An 18,871-nucleotide genomic window follows, 5' to 3' on the forward strand; every position below is an offset into this window, starting at 1 on the left:
AAGAAGGCCCTCAGTGAAGTGATAAGGAACTATGGCTCCACGGAAGAGTTTGCCCGAGATCTGGAATGCAGCCCAGGTCCCAGTCCCCAGGAAAGGAGTCCAGGCCAGCCCAGTGTCCCTAACTCCCAAACCCAAACCACTGCTATCAAAGCCCACACAACACTCAAGGCTCTGCTCCAATGCCCCGAGCCCTTCTAAATGTTCTCCCTGCCTGCGTGCATTTGGGATCATACATTGTCATTCCATCCTGAATTCAAGTCACTTGTGTACACACATGCTAGTGCCTCAGTAGGCCCACTGTTTCCCTTGGGAAGTTCTAATGCTGATACGGAGCTCTATGGGTCCGAGTCTGCAGCTCGTTGTGGATGGTCAAGCTGCGTTCATTCAAACATGGCTTCAATGAGCCCTCTCAGCACCTCTGTGGACACAGAGGATCCAGAGGTGTGAGGAGAGCAAAAAGGGGTGACGGCCGAGGACCCTCGCCCCCACAACCCCCTGGAAGGCCCTCTGGAATTGTATTCTCCTCTGCTTGGGCTTAAGCCTGTGTTTAGTCCCTAGTGGAGCTGGCATTATTTTCCTCAAGGTTTCAAGGGGGTTGAAGAGCGGTTCATATTTCTCTGTTTGGCAAATAGTCTGTTCCCTGATTCCTCCCAGGAATCAGGAATCCCAGAAATTAAAACCAGAGGGACTCGGGTTTCTTTCTGAGGAGGGGCCACAGCAGCAGTTGCCAGTCGAGCCTGGGAAATCCAGCCAGGGCAGGGGGTGGGGGGGTGTGGATGGGGGGCACCTGGCCTTGGGTTTTCTCTGTGGGCGTGGGACTTGAAGGAAGGAACAGCCCTGGATAAACAGCCCTTGGAGGGCAAGCTCGGGTTCCCTGGCCAGGTGAGAACCCTTTCTTTCAAAGCTGAGTTTGGGCCGTGAGGACCAGTAACAGCCATTCCCCTTCCACCTGTGGGCACGTTTCTCTGTAGGTGGAAGAGAGAGAGAGAGCAGATGCCAGAGCTTTCTGTGCTGGAGAGGGGTCAGGAAAGAGTGAGTCCCAACTGAGCAAGGCATGCCGGGCCCGGATGCCAGCAGACAGGGAGCAGGAGGAGGGGTGGAAATGAACCAGGCCTCTGAACAGAGCTGGAGATGGCAGGCGGGCGCTTGTGCGAGGAGCAGAGCTGACACCTGAATCTCGGCTTGCCTCCCCCTGGAGGACACTTTAATGAGGCTCACAGCTGTAATATCACAGAATGAGTATTAACAATGCTAATTACCTAAAGTTTAGCCCAAACGTTCTCAACCCACCAGCTTGGGGAACACACTGTTGTTCTAGCCCCTGCTAAAGCACTGACGAGCTGAGGTTTATAATGAAGGAGGTGACAGCAGAGCACCATGGTAGGCCAGCGTGTGGGGGAGGGAGGGCTGCAGGCTGCAGGGACCCCCAAGAGAGGAGGAAGTGAAACCTCAAGGTCATGACACAGATGCTCCTCAGCTTTGTTTAAGAGAAACTCAAGGGAGAAGACTGAGTGGAGGTCAGGCCCCCCTTGGAGAAAGACGGGAGCACAGATCATGTCCACTTGTACCTGGTAGAGGGTCATGGGCCCATGGGGGCCTCCCATCATCACACTGCCTTCCACAGCCTCAGGGGACACCCCTTGAGCCCCTTCCACCAAGTAGCCCCCCAAATCATTTCAAATTGTTACCTTTTTTCTTTTAAAGCAGCGAAACTAGCACTATATGGCAAGATAAAATCAGAGCTGTGCTTGTTGATGGTTTGAGTTGAAGGCTGGGGCTCAGGGACCTTCCTTCCACCCTCGTCCCCCGAGGCTTCTGGGCATCACCCAAGTCTCTTCCATTAGCCTAGGCCTCTGCAGAATCTACCTGGAAAACCAGTGTCGTAGAACAACCTGAACGTCTGGCTTCATTGTATGTGGCATTAAACACGACATTGCTAGGGGCTGTGTTCAGAGAGGCTTTGTCAGATGCCCCCCGGGGCCTCTGACACTGGTGAGCTTTGGGGTAAGGGGGCCGGCCTGGTGCTTGCATGCCTATCCACCTTATCTGGCTGGCCCCTTACCCAAACCTGCCCAGGTCTAGGGCTGGCTTTATGGAAACTTGTGCCTTTATCTACAAAAGTGAAAAATCACCCACCTGTGTAATACAAGACCCAGAGCTTCTGACTCCTCTCCCAGTGTCCTTTCTGCTCCCCCAAGAAGGGGAAACCACATTATATCTCCATCACACACCTCCCCCTTATACTCTCTCTAACATGGGGTGTTAGCCCATTGGTCCCTTCTTCTTAGAAGCCCTAACACACCCCGCCTCCATTCTACGCTTTTCCTCTCCCCAAGGAAAGAACAAAGGAAATCTATTCTTCACTGAGTTTGCTTAAACATAATTTGAGTCTGTCCAGTGCCCTCATCCCTTCAGTTCCCCAGAGCATTGTCAGTTTCTGGTCTGTTAGATAACTTTCCCAGGCCCAGCTGCCCATACGCATCTCTTGCAACTGGAAGGGTGAGACTGGGATGAAAAGCTGGGTTCCCTGGGGTCAGAGCAGAAACAGCTCTCCATGCAGATGAAAGGCCTGTGTGTGGGTGTTTGTGCCACCTTTGCCTGCCTGGACTTTGCCATGAGCCTAAGTCCCCACCATTGCTGGAATGAGCAGCTCAGCATTGCCAGCCCAGTTCCCCCCTGAAACCACATGGGTGAAGGCCTGGCCTTTCGGCTCTTGCCCCTGGGTGGGGATGGCAATCCCTCCGTAGAGATGGTTCAACATCCTGCTCAATGGCCCATGTCTGCAGTAACAATCAATGGCTCCTCTGCTAGAAATAACCACCCCGTATTACGCTTCAGAAAGGACAGGCTGAAGGCATGCAATGAGTGTTGAGCAATGGAGCGCTTACTCAGCAGAGGGACCAAAAGTGACCCGGTATTTCCCCACTGCCATGTCCACCTGTGTCTTACTGAAAGGCACAAGCAAATTCCAACGGAAAGCACACTGGCTGATTGAGACCAGGAGAAGTTCCCGCTGTGGTTCCAGCTCCCCAAATTTACCCCTCGACCCAATCTACCGTAAGTTGTGCTATTACCTCCCCAGTTAGTAAGTCCCATGAGGGGTGGGGCTTTGTCTCCTCTGCAGCATCCTCAGTGCCTAGCACATAGGAGAAACTTTATTTACTTACTTGTCTTAAATTTGTTTTGGGAAGACTGATGCCTAGCTTGGAGCCTTGGGAAACCAATTCCTGCATGGCCCAGGAGTCCCGCACCCAGAGCTGTCCCTTTAAGGCGGTTGCTAAGCAGGCTTGGGGACTCTCAGGGCAGATGTGTCTTCTGTGAAGCCTCCTGCTCCTGCCCAGGGTGCCATCTCACTACCTTTTATGGAAGGTGGTTTCTGACTGAGAGGGAAGGAGCAATGACTCAGCTGGCTTCTAGATGGGTCCTGAGCCTGAGGTCTCTCTCTCCTCTGACACATTCCCCACCTCAGCTGTGAGTCATCTCTGAATTATCAATCTCTCCTCCCTATGAAGTTCCAGGGGATTCTCTTCAGAATGCCCTGCCATTTTCTCCTCAGATGAAGCTCTTGGCTGAGATGTTCGTGGTACCCCTGAAAGCTGCCGTGATTGCGGCTTCCCAGGTGCTTGTATATGGTGGGCTCAGAATTCCAACACCGGGAGCAACGGAGACCTGGAATGTATTGCTCCTGGAGTCTCCTTGCAAATATGTAAGCACCAGCATTTCTCTGGAGCCTGACACACCCGCATGCACGTACACACGCACACACACGTGCACTCACACATGTAGTCTCACTGTACACCCCAACATGAAAAGGCTCTACTTCCACAGGATCTATATATTTGCAATTGATTTTATAAGGATTGGGGTGGGGTGGGGGGTGGTTACCAAAAGTTCCCAAGAGTTTCAAAGACTTTTATTTGTTTACACATTCTCTAAATTGCAGACAAAAAAGATTCGCTACATAGGTCAACACTGCTAACGAACCACAGAACAAGATACTAACCACAGCAAAGAAGGGACGGGTCTGTGACTCAGTCTTCGTGAACTTGCAAGGGCTCCAAAGATGGGCTGGGATGTCCAGACGTCCGAAGATAAAGGCTGCTCGATGCCCACCTCAAGTTGGCTCCCGGTCTTGACCTCTCCAGACCCCCCTCCCAGGACCCAGTCAGGACAGGAGCAAAGGCAGAGAGAGGGAGGGGTCCTGGTTCATGGGCTTCCCTCCAGGCAGCCCTCTGAGTGAAGCAATTGGCTCTGCCTCCGAGCAAGTCTTTGTCACGAAGTCCAAATCCAGATGTGGGCCGCTTCCAACCTGGAGATCTTCCTGGAGACTTTCACAGTACACCAGCTCTCCGGGAAGTCACAGAAGCTGCACGTCCTCATAGGACAGGGGCTGATGTGGCCCCACCTCCTCTCCGGGACTGAAACACTGAGGGCTCTAGATACATCCCTTGGGACAGAAACACCACAGCACTTTTCACATTGGGAGCCACAGAGTGGCACCTTGCCACACAGGAGAAAGGAGCATCCCCAGAAGACAGGAGCAGAGTGGCACACACCTACACACGGAGACCACGATCACATCACACGTGGAAGAGTTAGTGGGGTGGGGGGCGGAGGGTTTTGTTTGTTGCTGTAGTCGTTGCTCTTTAGAGAAGCCAGTTGCGATATCTTCTTTGGACCATTACACACAACTTCCCAAGTCCATACCCTTCTCTCTAACCTCAGGAAAGCTGTGTCTGCTCAGTCCTGGACCCTGTCTAAAGTACCCGAGCAGCTCAAAAACTCTAAGTTGTCCAGTCAGTGGGAGGCAACGTGGTGGTGGATCCTAAGGTCCACTGTGAGTTCAAGGGAGCATAAAAGGACTCTCGTTAGCAGACAGGTCTGTCACTGGAGGTCAACTCTCTTGGCCATTCTTTTATGACTAAGAGTTTCAGAAAGAGTTGGAGCACAGGGTAAAAGAGACAAGAAAGAAGCCTGGAACGATGAGAATGCATTGGTGAAATGACTTCCCTCTCTTGTACCCATACCTGGAAGAAGCGACCCTGAGTCTGCATCACATCTACAGGTCTAGAGATCATTGCAATGTTTCTAGGGGTTCCTTTTCCACCTGCAGCCCAACGCAATCCAGGGCCAGTAGCTGAGGCTGCAAGGCATCCCGGGTCTGTTCACCAGCTGAAACAGGACAGTGAAGACTAAACAAACCCGTTCCCAGACTCCTCACACTCTTGACTCAACCAAAGGGCTCCCTGCTCTTCCGAGAGCCTGCACAGACGTGAGAATTCCCACACGGCACTGGGATAGGTGTCTCCTTCCAAACACCTTTTCATCCTTTCCAGGCCAGAGCTCAAAGCCCACCCAGAGGAACCCAGGGTTCCTATGTGGTGGCAGCCCTCACCAAAACCCCAAGAACCAGCCTCTCCCTGACGGGAAACACTGAGGGTTTAGGTCATTAAAAGAAGAAAATCCATTTCTTTGGGCTTCCTGGCAGAGGTGCTCCATTTCTTGGCTCTCAAAGGGGAATGTTATCACAACTGGGCTTTAAAATTGCCTTCAGTCTAAACGCATTTGGGAAGGAGGCAGCAGACCGGGTGGAGGCCTAGTTCTGGCTCTTGCACGTGATGAACCGTGTGACATGGGCCAGGCCACTCTCTCCTCTAGGTCCCCATTTCCTAATTGGTCCAGTGGGTCAGCATCTAGTTGGGAAGGAGTCTGAGCAGACTGCTTTCTCAGCTGAGAGTACTCGAGTAAAGATGGGAGGGGAGACCCTCTCCGAGCTCAGCCACTGGGCCAGCAGTCCATCCCTCAGGGAGCCTGGGGGCCCTGTGGGCTCAGGGTCCCAGGCCAGCTGCCTGAGGGCAGTGCCGCCAGTCTGCCCTGGCCTGGATGGGATTCAGATGGCCTTCCTCTCTTTCCTCCTGCCAGCACAGGAGACTGAGTGAAGCCGGGTCATTCAAAGGAGGCTTGGTTCAAAAGAACCTTGCCCCTGGGCTTTCAAATGGATGGATGGATTAAACCCCAGAATGCATTGCGGGTTCTCCAGCACTTTAAAACCAGACTCACAGCCAAGCATCATGAAAAGCTCATGTCCCTGACTCTCTCCACAGAAATCGCCAAAATTCCACCTGCTGGGAGCCATGTACTATCCAGGGACCCTGAAGAGCCTTCCCTGGAGCCTTCCCCACAGAGGACGAAGGCTGTGTTAAGCCAACTCTGAGCTGACAGCTACACGTGGGCAGATACATGCCTCCCTCCAAGCCCAGGCATTTGGCTTGAAAGTGAGCTGGGCGGGGCTTCTTCAGGGAACAGCTAGAAGCTGAAATCTGGCTGTGACATGTGCAGAGAGCAAAGGGGAGATGGAGCAAATGGTTTATTCCAGATGCTGTCAAAATAGACAATGCAGACTCTAGCGAAGCACGAAGCTAGGGTGTAATGAGCTCCCGGGGAAGGTGGGCACGGGAGGTCGACTGGAACTGCCTCTGACATTGCGCTTCCTCATCCATACACCTCCACACTGCCAGAAACACCCTGCACAGTGGAGATGGCCTGGCTGGGGGCTCCGTGGGAGTCCACTCAGTCCATGCAGGAGGACCCCGTTCCACCACACCTGGTCTCTGCTTTCTCTAGTGGGGACTAGACAAGACCATCCCATCTCTGATCAGGCCCTGCCAATTGCATCTGCCTGCCCACCACCCCAGGAGTCCAAATGCAGCATTTAGAGACAGGCTCAGATTCCCTTCCGCATTTAGTGACAGCCTCTAACCCAGGAGACGTCATCATCTCACTAATATTCACAATAAGGACGTCCACCTTCTGAGGGCAGCCAGTACTTGGGAAAACATAAAAGCAACTAGGCTAAGTTCAACTGTATTCTTCTCCTCACCCCCCAGAGGGTGGAAATAACCAGATGCTTTACCCTGCTCATCTTCTATTGACAAACATGCCTCCTAAATGGAGACGTCGATACACATACACCTTCTCTGATGGCGTACTACCTGACATATGATGAGGCTGCTCTGGGAGAGTGTAATCTTAGGACTGAAAAGCAATGTGAAGGTTGGACCACGATGTGGCTTATTCCTCCAGCCCCTATGGGACCCAGAGCATTGACTCGGACATGGTCTGTGCTCTGCCGAGTGTTTTAGCCAGTCCCAGCTTGCCCAGTAATCCCTCATGGCAGGCAAGACATGTGTTCCTCCAGAGGAAAAAATGCCCAGAATGGGCAAACATGGAAGAAGAGTGGTGGGCAGCTACGATGGACAGAGATACAGACTCCCTAAGCATCTGACCATTTCTTGCCAAAGTGTGACTTCTCTGCTTTCCCAAGTGCTACATGGACCAGATGGAGCCCTAAGCCAGGACTCTGCCTCCCCACCCTCCTCTCCAGCCACCTGCTCCCCACCTCCTCTGCTCTGAGACCTACATTTTCATGCTTTCATGTTATCTAGCAGTGTTTCTTTTTCTTTCTTCCCTTCCTTCTTTCTTTCTTTCTTTTCTAGTATCTAATTCAGGCCTCTTCAACTACCATGTTTCCCAGAAAATAAGACCTAGCCAGACGATCAGCTCTGATGCGTCTTTTGGAGCAAAAATTAATGTAAGACCCAGTCTTATATAAGACTGGGTCTTACAGTAAAATAAGACTGGGTCTCATTAATTTTTGCTCCAAAAGACGCATCAGAGCTGATCGTCTGGCTAGGTCTTATTTTCGGGGAAACACAGTACATGATGAAAATGTGCAGGGGTATATTTGCTTTCCCATTTCTTTGTTTCTTCCCAGCACCACTCCACACATGGCAGGAGGGAAGAATGCAGGAAGGATGATGGCAGGATAAGAAAGAGGAGAACCAAAGTCTTGGGTGGGGAGTAAACATGAAAAGGCAAAGTCAAAACAAACCACAACCCCAATTCTACCCATAAAATGTTTGCATTCCTTCCAGAGAAAGCAGAATTGAGACTTTTTTTTCCAAGTCCCCAACTATTATGGAACGTCTTCCCCAAAGCAGCAGAAATGGAGAGATGAAAATCATTGCAGCCAATGGCTTTCCAAGCACAAGACTCTCTCTACAACTCCCTGGGTTTGTGCAGGGGCTGAATGAAAGCTTGGGGAGCTGGCCCAGGAGGACCTCAAGGGAAAAATGCATCTTGTCTGGCAGCTCCTCTTTATAGGCAGGTTCTCCCTCTCATCCCGGAACAACACATAAGGCTCATTTTAGTTCATTGAGAGGTGTGTGTGTGTGTGTGTGTGTGTGTGTGTGTGCGCGCGCGCGCGTGCGCATGTGTGTGTCCCTGTCTATTTTCATCATCAATATTAATAACATTGATGGAAATAATAGAGATGAAAGCAAACGGGATGCAGTGTGTGTAAATATAATCTGGAGAGGTTACTAAGGGAAAATGTAGGTCCCAGGGGCTCACAGGCCTCCACCATTTCCTACAGGGACCGCTTACCCACCCTCCCTCCCCGCCACAGTGGCGTTTATTTGCCAGCCTGGGTTGGTGCTGCCCTGAATGGCCGCTTTGCTTGCTGCCTGGGCTAGAGGTCATTCTTAGTAATTATATCTCTGTCAAAGAGGGTTCTGGCTGCCTGCCAGTCCCGGTTCCTGCCTTCCTCGGGCCTGCCCTGGGAAATATCACCATCAGCACAAATACTTCCTTCTCCTGGTGGGGCCAGAGAGGGGGGGAAACCCTGGAATGGCCATTATTCAAGGCACTTGAGCAAAGGAAGAGAGAGCATTGGGAACAAACTGGGACCAAAAGGCATCTCTGTGTCCTCTGACTCCTCTTATACCCCTCATAGCCTCATCAGACCCTGGGGAGTTACCTCAGAGCTCAGCCATCTGAGAGGACACAGCTGGGGCTCTCTTGACCCAGAAATTCTGAGCCTTCCCTGGGCACCTATGCACTTCCAAAATTTCCCCGTCACACAGGCAGCCCACTGCTCCTCCTGGGGGACCAACTGGATGAGGACCAACTGGATGAGGACCAGGCAAGCCCCCTCCCCCCTTCATTTGAGTCTTTCTTCCCAGCAGCCAGGGCAGGAAGCATGGAGTCGTGCCTCTGCCTCGCAGCTGAGCCTTCCAGGAAGCGGCTGCTGAGATGCTCAAAGGACATCCCACCCCTCTGTCTGGGGCTGTACTCGTCTCCCATCATAGTACCCAGCAGTCCTGTGGACAGCTTCCTCTGCCCTCCTTCCTCTTGCCTCCCTCTCAGAACAACTGCCTCAGCTGTCCCCTCACAGAAGGTCTCCAGTCTTTTTAGGAAGGGAGCCAGCTTCGCAGGGTCCAAGACCCTCCTTTATAGCCACCCAAAGGCCCTGAACTAACACATGTGTTCTGCAGTTCCTACACAGGGGCTGGTGGCCGGGGCCCCGGCAGAGAATCACGAACCGACCCTAAGCCCTGGGAATGTTCAGGAACAGGGAAGAGAGCCCCAACCCACAGACAACTGCAATGCCCCCCTCTGACCACTGATCCATTAGACCCAAGGAAAAGGCAGTGACGAGGCCCTGGGTGGGAGACTTGCAGGCCTGAAGCAATTAGAGTATCTGTTGCTTTCCACCATTCCTCACCTGGTATCCAGATGAAATTGGGCTGATCTGAAAACCAAAAGCATCCTTTGAGGTGAAAGTAAGATTCCAAACAGAGAAACACACAAGGAGGAGGAGGGCCCCATCCGCCCTGCTAGGCGGTGGGGAGGCAAGACTGGCCAGGCTCCTCTGCTTCACTTCCCAGCTGCTGGCATCCTGGGCTTGGGGACTGGGGAACATCCTGCTCTATCCCCTCTGGTAGCAAGGCCTGGGAACACTCCACTCCCAGAGGCTGCCGGCCATGATCTGCCCCATCCTTTGCTGCCACCTCTTTCCCCACCAAACCCCTTCTCCCAGTCAGACCAGGAGGGACCTCAGCAGCTTATCCCAAAAAGTCAGAACATATTTCCTGTGGGAGTGGGAAAATCCATGGGGATCCAGCTAGGAGATCCTCTGTACCGGCCAGGTGAGAGGCACTGCTCCTGCCCGATTTGTCCTCAGAAGCCCCCCAGTCACCAGGGAGCCGGAGGCCAGGGGGCCTCAAGAAAGAGGGGTAGGGCTGGCCCGGTGGCTCAGGTGGTTAGAGCTCTATGCTCCTAACTCCGAAGGCTGCCGGTTTGATTCCCACATGAGCCAGTGGGCTCTCAACCACAAGGCTGCCAGTTCGATTCCTCGAGTCCTGCAAGGGATGGTGGGCAGCGCCCTCTGCAACTAAGATTGAACACAGCACCTTGAGCTGAGCTGCCCCTGAGCTCCCGGATGGCTCAGTTGGTTGGAGCGCATCCTCTCAACTACAAGGTTGCCAGTTCGACTCCCGCAAGGGATGGTGGGCTGCGCCCCCTGCAACTAGAAACGGCAACTGGACCCGGAGCTGAGCTGCGCCCTCCACAACTAAGACTGAAAGGACAACAACTTGACATGGAAAAAAGGCCTGGAAGTACACACTGTTCCCCAATAAAATCCTGATCCCCTTCCTCCCCCCCAAAAAAAAGAAGAGGGGTAGGGTTCGGTGTTCAGAACTGGGCAAAGGCTTGGCCTTTGTTTTTTGAATAACCACGTTGTCCAGGTTCACAGGCCTGAGGGGAAAAAAATGGGATATGGTAACTCTTCCTTGCCACACTATGCTCTCTAGTTCGTTAGGTCCAAGACTGCTTCCTACGTGGAAAGCAGGCTTCTAGCCCCCTCCTCAAGTGCCCTCCCCTCCCTTCTCTTCATTTTGCTCTGCCTGACACCTCAGATCTTTGACCCTCCCCACATCCTTGCTCCGACCTCCCTCCCTCTCTCTCTCTCCAGGGAGGTGAACCAACTATAGGTGACACCAATGCCCCGCTGGGGAAAGGAGCCGGGCATGGCACATCAGGGCCTCTTTACTGGGAGTGTGAGCATGGCTCTGGCCCAGAAAGCCATCATTTCCCTTGGGTTGTGACACAGGGACACTGAACAGAGGCCTGCAGTGGGCAGCAGGGGAGAAGCTGGGGAGTCAGAGAGTGAGTGAGGAAAGGAGGCTGCTTGTATAACAGGCTAAGAACCAGCCCGTGGGCCAGGGAAGATGGTCCTCAGGACTCCCCCACTCCCCCCACACACACACACATAGACTCAAAGAGGAAACAAAGGGCCCCTCTTCTCTGAGCTCCAAAACGTGAGGTTGCCAGTCATCTTTCTTCAACAACACAGACGAGCACAGGTCGTCCCCAAAACTTGCCCCGCTAGGAAAAGTAATAATAATCATCTCATTTTTCTTCCTTAAAATATCTGAACTTTTGCAGGCGAGGACTGAAAGGAATCATGCTGTGTTAAAAGCACCAAGACAAAAATGCACCATGGGTATAACTCTCCAGGGTATCATGAACCATCACTGTGAAACCCTAACCCTCCCCCAACCTTAAAACTTGTTATCTTCCCCAGCTCTGAATGAATCTGGCCTCCCTCCACCTACCCACTTGCTAGCGTGGTTCAGTCAGACTGAGCTGAGCCTGGGGAATAAGCTGCTCCCCACAGCCTGCCTGGGCTGCCCACTTCAACTTCCTACCTGGCCCTGGGGCAATGACAGGAGCAGGGGAGCCTTGGGACCTGCTGGTTCCTGGCTTAGGTGCTATGAGTCAATGGGGGGAGGGGGTTTAGAAGGAAAGCTAGAATGTAAATCTCCTAGCAGGAGCCTTGTCTCTATTTCCTCACAATGTTGCCTGCACTGGATTTGCTGCAGGCCCCAAAAGCAGTGTTTCAAAAATACCTACAGGAAATAAAGGGTTTCAACTTCTGGCTTGGATCCTGCAGACTCACGTTCTCTCTGGTTGGCTGGAGCTACATTGGGGTGAAACAAAAGCACGCTGGCTGTTCCGAAGACCTGAGCTGGGAGTCAACTGCATCATTATCTCCAATGAATGACCTCTGTACACAATGATAAGAGCTACCATGGTGTGGGGGCCTTCGTGCCAAGCCCCATGCCAGGATCTCTACTAGCATTACCTCTAATCCCTGCAACAACCCTGCCAGATAGGCCATATTTCTCCACCTTACAGATGTGGAAAATGAGGCTCAGAGAGGTTAAGTCATTTCCCCAGTGTCAACCAGCGAGAAAGTAGTGGAGCTAGTCTTTAAGCCAAAGTGTGTAAGTGGAATGTTATACTAAACTGAAATATAGCCCTCTCCATCAGTTAGCTCCCCATTCCAGGCTGCATTGACCTTGTAGAGGGGAACCTCTTGAGTATCCTCATTTTGAAGTCCCCAACCCCAAGATAAATCCCATACCTCCCACCACAGACCCATGCACAGCCATGGTTTCCTTGTTACAGCTTTGACTTAGTGGCCCTGATCACAGGCAGCCCAGCCCTTAAAATGTAAATTCCCTTTGGTCAAAATGGAGATTCCATTAAGAAGGCGTCTAACCTCAACTAACGCACACAATAAGGGGGGCATAGAAATTATTTGGGGTCCCTCCCTGACAAGCACTGCTCTCCACTGGTGATTTGTATAACATTATGTTTTTTAGGTCTCCCAATGTCGCTGTGGAACAGGCAGGACAAGTAGTACTATCTCCATTTCATAGATAAGCAAACTCAAGTTAAGAGATGTTAAGTGACTTGCCCAAGGTCACACGGCAACTCAATGCCAGAGGCAAAATCCAATCCCGGATCAGCATGTGCACCCTATAATTCTGGCTTTTTCTCTGGGGCTCAAAGAAAGACCAATTTGAAGTTTACCACCACCTTCCTTTTTTCAATACAGAAGGTAACAAATGTGACTCTGAAGACTTCTGTCTACTTGCGGTACCCTGAAAGGGCCATCCTATAAACTGGCTTTGCTATCCCCACTTCCCAGATGGGGAAATTGAACTCTCCAAAGAGGAAGGGTTAGGCCCATTCTGCAGGGTGTGAAACTGGGAAGGGAACTCGGGGCCTTCCTAATGTCCATTCCAGAGCCCTGACCGCACCCCTCCGAACACAGCAGGTTACAGCACCCTCCTTGTCTGCGCCTCACAGCTTCTGTGGGAGGAGGTAGGACAGAGCCGTCCCCATCATCTGTGTCGAGGAGGGGAATGGATCTGCACAAGCTCCAAAGAGGACCAAAGTCAAGTAGTAGGGCGACAGTTTTTGGTTTCAGATTTGTTGTTTTAACTTTTAAGCCATTATGGTATTTGGAATATTTTGTCAACTTTTTTCCTAAAATTAAGTCAAAGTGATTTTCAAAACCAATAATCGGCTTTTGAGGACACCCCACTTTGGGTCTGGGGATGAGGGGATAGAAAGCCAGAGTAGTCAGGAGAGGAAATCTGCCCCTCTGATGTGACCCTCTGGGGTAAACAAATGATGTGACAACATGGCAGCTTCCCAAACCCTGGGCCTCCGGCATCACCAACCAGCAGGAGTAAAAAACTATCTTATGAGGAAGAAAAAAAAATCCCATCTGGACAGGGCCCTTTAAATTAGATCATTATGTATGTATGTAACTCACTCCGAGGCCACAGGCCACTGCAGGAGAGTGACCCCCATCTCTTGCCACAGGTCATTCTGCAAAGGACTGAGGGAGACCAACACAGTTTGGCTGCATGCCAGGCTGCCCTGGGTCCAATGGCCAAGAGCAATTAGCTGGGAGGAAGGTTCTTGCCAAGTCGCAGAGCGAACACCGCAGCGGGCAGAAGTGGCCCAGCTAGCCCCAGTCTCCGAGTCTCCAGGGGTTTCTTCAGGAGCTGAAGGGCTAAAAATAACCTTGGCCTTTGTTGTAAGCAGCCGGACCACAAAGATGGAGCTGATTTCAGGGAAGTTGAGCATGCGCGAGGGTCCCGCTCACTGAGACCTGCCCTTTGGGCAAATGATTTTTCCAGAAATGTGTCAGTTATTGTGTGCTGCTGCTGTTGCCACTGTTACTGAGATCCAAAGACAGCCCGGCCTGCGGGGTTGACTTCCAACACAGACGTCTCAGATTCTGAAACTCCCCACCTCTTCTCCATACATTAAAAAAACAAGCTTCCAGCACGTATTGGGGAGCTTAGAAGAAAAGAGCAGTCCTCAAGCTGAGGGTTCTGCGTCATTGCCACCTTGATCATAAATAATCACATCACCCCCATTATTTGTTTCAGTAACAATCACCTCTCCCCCATCCTAAAATTTCCAGGCCTTAGTAGACAATAGTAGACATAGACTTTGTGGAAGGAAGAAATTACTTAGGAAAAGGAATTCATAGTGTCACTTCAATACTGAAGGGTTTCTCAAAAGCTGCAGTCCCTTGCACCAGCATTCAGATTCGTGACTGGACAGCCTCCTTCACTCACCTTCCTGGTTCTTGACTCCCACCACACAAAGCTCCAGACAGGTTGATTGGGAGGCAGAGTCTCAGCATCTCTCTCTGCCCAAAGGTTGGGGCTTGTCTCACCTCAAGGACGCCCCAATACTGAAGATAAAGGAACCGCAAAGCCTGGTCCCCTGCAAAGCCACTCCCTGATGGATACCAAATACTGATTGGCCATGGCGGGCCTCAGAACTGTCTTCGAAATGTTTCCTCCCACCCCGCAGTGCCTCCGCTTCCCTCTCAAGCCCCATCAAGAGACCGCCCTGGCTATGGATACCACTGGATATCTGCAGGGGGTCCAGAAAGCAGCTCTTCCTCTTCACAGAGACCAAAGAACAAGGAGGGATGTTCACCGTCGAGATAGCCCACAGGCTCTGAGTCTAGAAGTTTCAGGGAGGCTTGTAATAACATCTTTACAGGCCTTTGCTCCTCTGCTGATTCCAGGGTGAAGAGCCTAAGCTGGAGGCAGGAGGCTGTGAGAAGATTTCTTAGGACACAATAAATAGAAAACACCAAACTACACATGAATAACTGATGGGTGGTCACAAAATGGCTTCTCTTAAAATGGGAACCAGTGAGAGGGCCACAGTGTTAGGGTAAACGTGAGAGGATTCTACGGGGCTGGGGCTGGGTTGTTCTTCAAAAGTGCAAGATCCTTCTGGTGAAAACAAGGAGGGGCTGGCTGAACTGCTGAAACCTGTATGTGGGAGGTAAGTAGATACCTCTCCCTCTTGGGTCCCTGTGTCCACGCCCTCTGTGATTACTGGTTTTCCTTACAGGTGGTCTGTCTGGATACATGGGAGTAGGGGCTTAATCTGGTTTAAATGGGGCTCTGGTTCAGCGTCTTCAGCAGCAAGTCACCTGCTATGACCTGGGGCCCTAGGCTTGGCAGCCAAAGGCTGAGGCTTTTTCTTTGAGCAGTTCCCAGCATAAGTGGCAGCTCCAGCTTCCTACAAGAAACAAGATGGCATTACTAGCAGTGCCTCACCCAAGCCCTCAAGCCCCAACCTGGGCCCTAACTTCTTGTAAGCCCTGTGTTTCTTTGGACTTTCACAATTCAGAGGTGGACTCCCAGTCCTGAAAAACGTGCTGGAGTCTGTAGCTCAGCAGAGAGTCAGTGCTGCTCAGAAAACAGGAAGTGCTCAGAGATGATCAGCTGAACGGCTGTAAAGACCCTTGCTCCTTGAGGGTGTCTCTCTCCTAGAACCAGAATCCCTGGGCCTGGGCCAGTTCCCCTCAAAGCTCACACCTCCCACCATCTCAGCTGTATGTCTGGGAAACATCACCTTGGTTCTCAAGTTGAAATTTCAGCTGGCTCAACTGTGCCTCAGTTTTCTCATCTGTAAAATGGTAGTGTTCGTACCTACCTCAAAGGGTTGTGATGATTAAATGAGACAAGACATGTAAAGCCCTTGGCATAAGGCCTGCTTAGTAGTGGCAGTGGCAGTTGTAATTGACATCCTCATCACCATTACCTTCTGGGGGCTCAGCCACGGGGGGATTTAAACAGTACATGTGGTAGCCGCGGTCACAGTCATCGCAGAACAGTAGCTGGTCCTGGTGGAATACAGAGTAGTGCCAAGGAGGTGAGAGACACTGAATTATTTAAGGCCAACGTCTGGCCTCACCTACTCTACCAGCCTTATTTCCACAGATTAACCTTCCTGGATGTCCCTTTCCAGACCCCGTTTAGAGTCTTCAATGTCCCCTGAACATGCCGTGTGCTTTGCCCACACCTGGAATTCCCCACTTTGTCACCCCAGCTATGCAAATCCTACCCTCACTTTGGACTTTCACAATTCAGAGGTAGACTCCCAGTCCTGAAAACGTGCTGGAGGCTGCAGCTCAGCAGAGAGTAAGTGCTGCTCAGAAAACAGGAAGTGCTCAGAGATGATCAGTTGAACTGTTGTAAAGACCCTCGCTCCTTGATTGTGCCTCTTAACCAGCAGCCATACGTTCTGCTCATACCTCCTCCAAGAAGCCTTTCTGGACTACCACCTCACATGTAAGCAGAAAGGGATTCGTTATTCTTCTGAACTCCCAGAGGCGGTAACTGCTTCCATGAGGGCAAAAACTAAATGTGTGCATTTCTATATTCCCCATGACGACTGTCTAGTGCACAGAAAGTACTCTAAATGTTTGAAAATGTTACTTGAACTCCTCTGAACCTCACTCTTTCCATCTGTGAAATGGGCAACAACCATCCTTGGTGGTAACATCCATGACACCTCAGAACAATTTTAGGGTTTCATTATGTGAATGTAGAGAAATGCAAGCAAAGCCATCCTTCAGTTCCCAAAAGCCACCTCCTCAGGAGCTGGAGGCTGCAGCCCAGGTGAGAACAGGACTCTCCAGCTGTGGTTCACTTCCAAGGACACAGTATGCACTTTTGCTCCTACCATTCCCTCTGCCTGAAGGCTCTCCCAGTTCCTGACTCCTCTTCTTTTGGGCATTCTCTACCCACCCTTCAAGTCTTCAAACTGTTTTCTCCCAAAAAGACTTCACTAATCAACCTCATCTGGAAGTTCTCTGTCCCCAGTTGCAACACTTTCCTTTCTTATGACATTTATGTGCATTTTCCCTTATGTTACAAAGCCAAGGTATATGGTAGACATCTACACATAACTGTTCTGTTGAATTTGGAACACGCCTCTTTTGTCCACTCTTTTATGGACTGTAAAGGGGTAGAACCCTTGGGGTAGAACCCCGTCTTAGTCATCTCTGTATCTCCTTGCATATGGTAGCTTCTCAGTAAGTGTTTGTGATCTGGTCCCCATTCTCCAGGTTCAGCCCTGTTCTATCCAGTGATCTTTGGATCTGCTTCAATGGCTTATCAGACATTTGCATAATTAAGTTTTATATCAAATCTCATCTTGGCTCCCACCAGAGCAGAGATCCTGTAAAAAGTAGATATAGAAGTTGGAAACCCTGGTGAGCAGGCAATGAGGTGGGACAGATCACGAAAGGCCTTTTTTATCATGCTAAGGTTTTTTTCAGTGGGGCAATAGGAAGCTTTTGGGAGAGTTATCCACAGAGTAGTGACATAGTCAGAATTGCAATTTAGAAAGATCTCACTAGCTACTGTGCAAGAATAGAGATCTGGGTGGAGAGAGGTTGCTTCTAGAGGCCAGAGACCAGTGAAGAGGCTGCTATAGCCATTAGGTGAGAGATGATGGTGGCCTAAACTAGGACTGTGGCATGGGGGAAAGAAAAGTGCCTTGCTCCTATTTCAGAGTCATTGATTAGATGGGGAGAGTGACAGGGGGAAATGAAGACTGTCTCCTGGGTTGTGACTTGGACAGCAAGCCCAATGTTGCAGCTAACCCCCGAGATGTGGGCAGAGGAGCAGACCTATGGGAAGGAGAAGGTGACTTCAGCTATAGACAAGCTCTGTAGATCCAAAGATTCCCCAGGAGGGATGCCCTCGAGACATCTGGAGATCATTCGCAGATGCCCTGGGCTTGAGAGAGGATTTAGGAGTCATTGGTGACAAGATGGCAACAGAAGTCCTAGGAGAAGAAGCCCAGAGTGTGTGAGACCAGGTGTCCTTGAACCTGTGCTATGAAGGAGTGCCCCCGACCTCCCTGAAATTATATGCACAACTTTGTGTGTAGGTAGAAATAAATGTACATTTTTCTGAGGAAAGAGTAAATCCATAGCTTTCATTGAATTTTCTGAAAAGTCTCAGTAACATAAAAGGTTACTGAGAAAAAGGCCAAGAATAGACTCTTGGGGAAGACCAACGATAAGGGACAGGGAGAGGATAAAGAGACTAAGCAGCAGTCAGAGAAGGAGGATGAAAACAGGCCAGGGCGGGTTACTCCAGAAAAGTTACACCATGGTTGTCAGAATGGAAGTAAGCTATCTGACAATATGATTCAGTGATCATAGGAGGAGAAACAAGTTAGGATGAGGACAGAAAACAGGGAGAGACTTTTCAGAAACAGGATTAGTAGTGTCCTAAATGCACTGATCACCCCTACGATGTTGCTCACATGAGAGATACAAGAAGGTAAAATACCCTAAATTGAACTTTCCCAAAGGGAAACCAGCATCCGTGGGTTTAAATGCTTTTTTCATGGGTTGATCGTTGTCTAACACCATATTCTCTTCTTTTCCATCTGCTTTTCAGGATAATTGCCTGTCAAAACCACCCAGAACCTCCAGCTCATGCTAACCCCCACGAAAAACCCAATTTAAGGATCTCTTACTCCCAAGTACCCAAGAACCAGGATCCACCCATGGCTACAGTTCCAAAAGAATGGAAATCTCATTCTGGGATGTTCAGGGTAAGCCTTACTATGGGAGACAAATGTTATTGCCCAAGCAGCCTCACTCCTTGACTCCTCCCCTAAGGCTGTGTCAACAGAAACCTCTGCGTTGTCAGTATTTATAAAGCCACAGACCAGAATCAAGCCAAATGGCCCTCAGTAAGAGCCTGGCTGAATAAAGTAATGGAGAACTATGCAGCTATAGGAAGGGATGAAGACCACGTTTATATATTGCTGTGGGGCAAGCTTCAGGATACTCAGTAGAAAAGCAAAGTGAAGAAAACATGTATGT

General features: G+C 50.7%; 1 protein-coding gene across 1 annotated transcript in view; it reads right to left on the reverse strand.

Annotated features, from left to right (window-relative positions):
* Positions 1-8,486: 8,486 nt before the first annotated feature.
* The window catches only part of DPF3 (double PHD fingers 3), a 254,843-nt gene continuing 244,458 nt past the window's right edge, over positions 8,487-18,871 (reverse strand). The window contains exons 10-11 of the mRNA XM_081048238.1: positions 15,784-15,865; positions 8,487-15,258 (exon numbers count right to left, since the gene is read on the reverse strand). Of these exons, the coding sequence (XP_080904364.1) occupies positions 15,188-15,258; positions 15,784-15,865 (153 nt within the window). The 3' untranslated portion in view covers positions 8,487-15,187. The remainder of the gene's footprint in view (positions 15,259-15,783; positions 15,866-18,871) is intronic.

The sequence above is a fragment of the Rhinolophus hipposideros genome (genome assembly GCF_964194185.1).
Source record: "Rhinolophus hipposideros genome assembly, chromosome: 5".
NCBI classification, from domain to species: Eukaryota; Metazoa; Chordata; class Mammalia; order Chiroptera; family Rhinolophidae; genus Rhinolophus; species Rhinolophus hipposideros.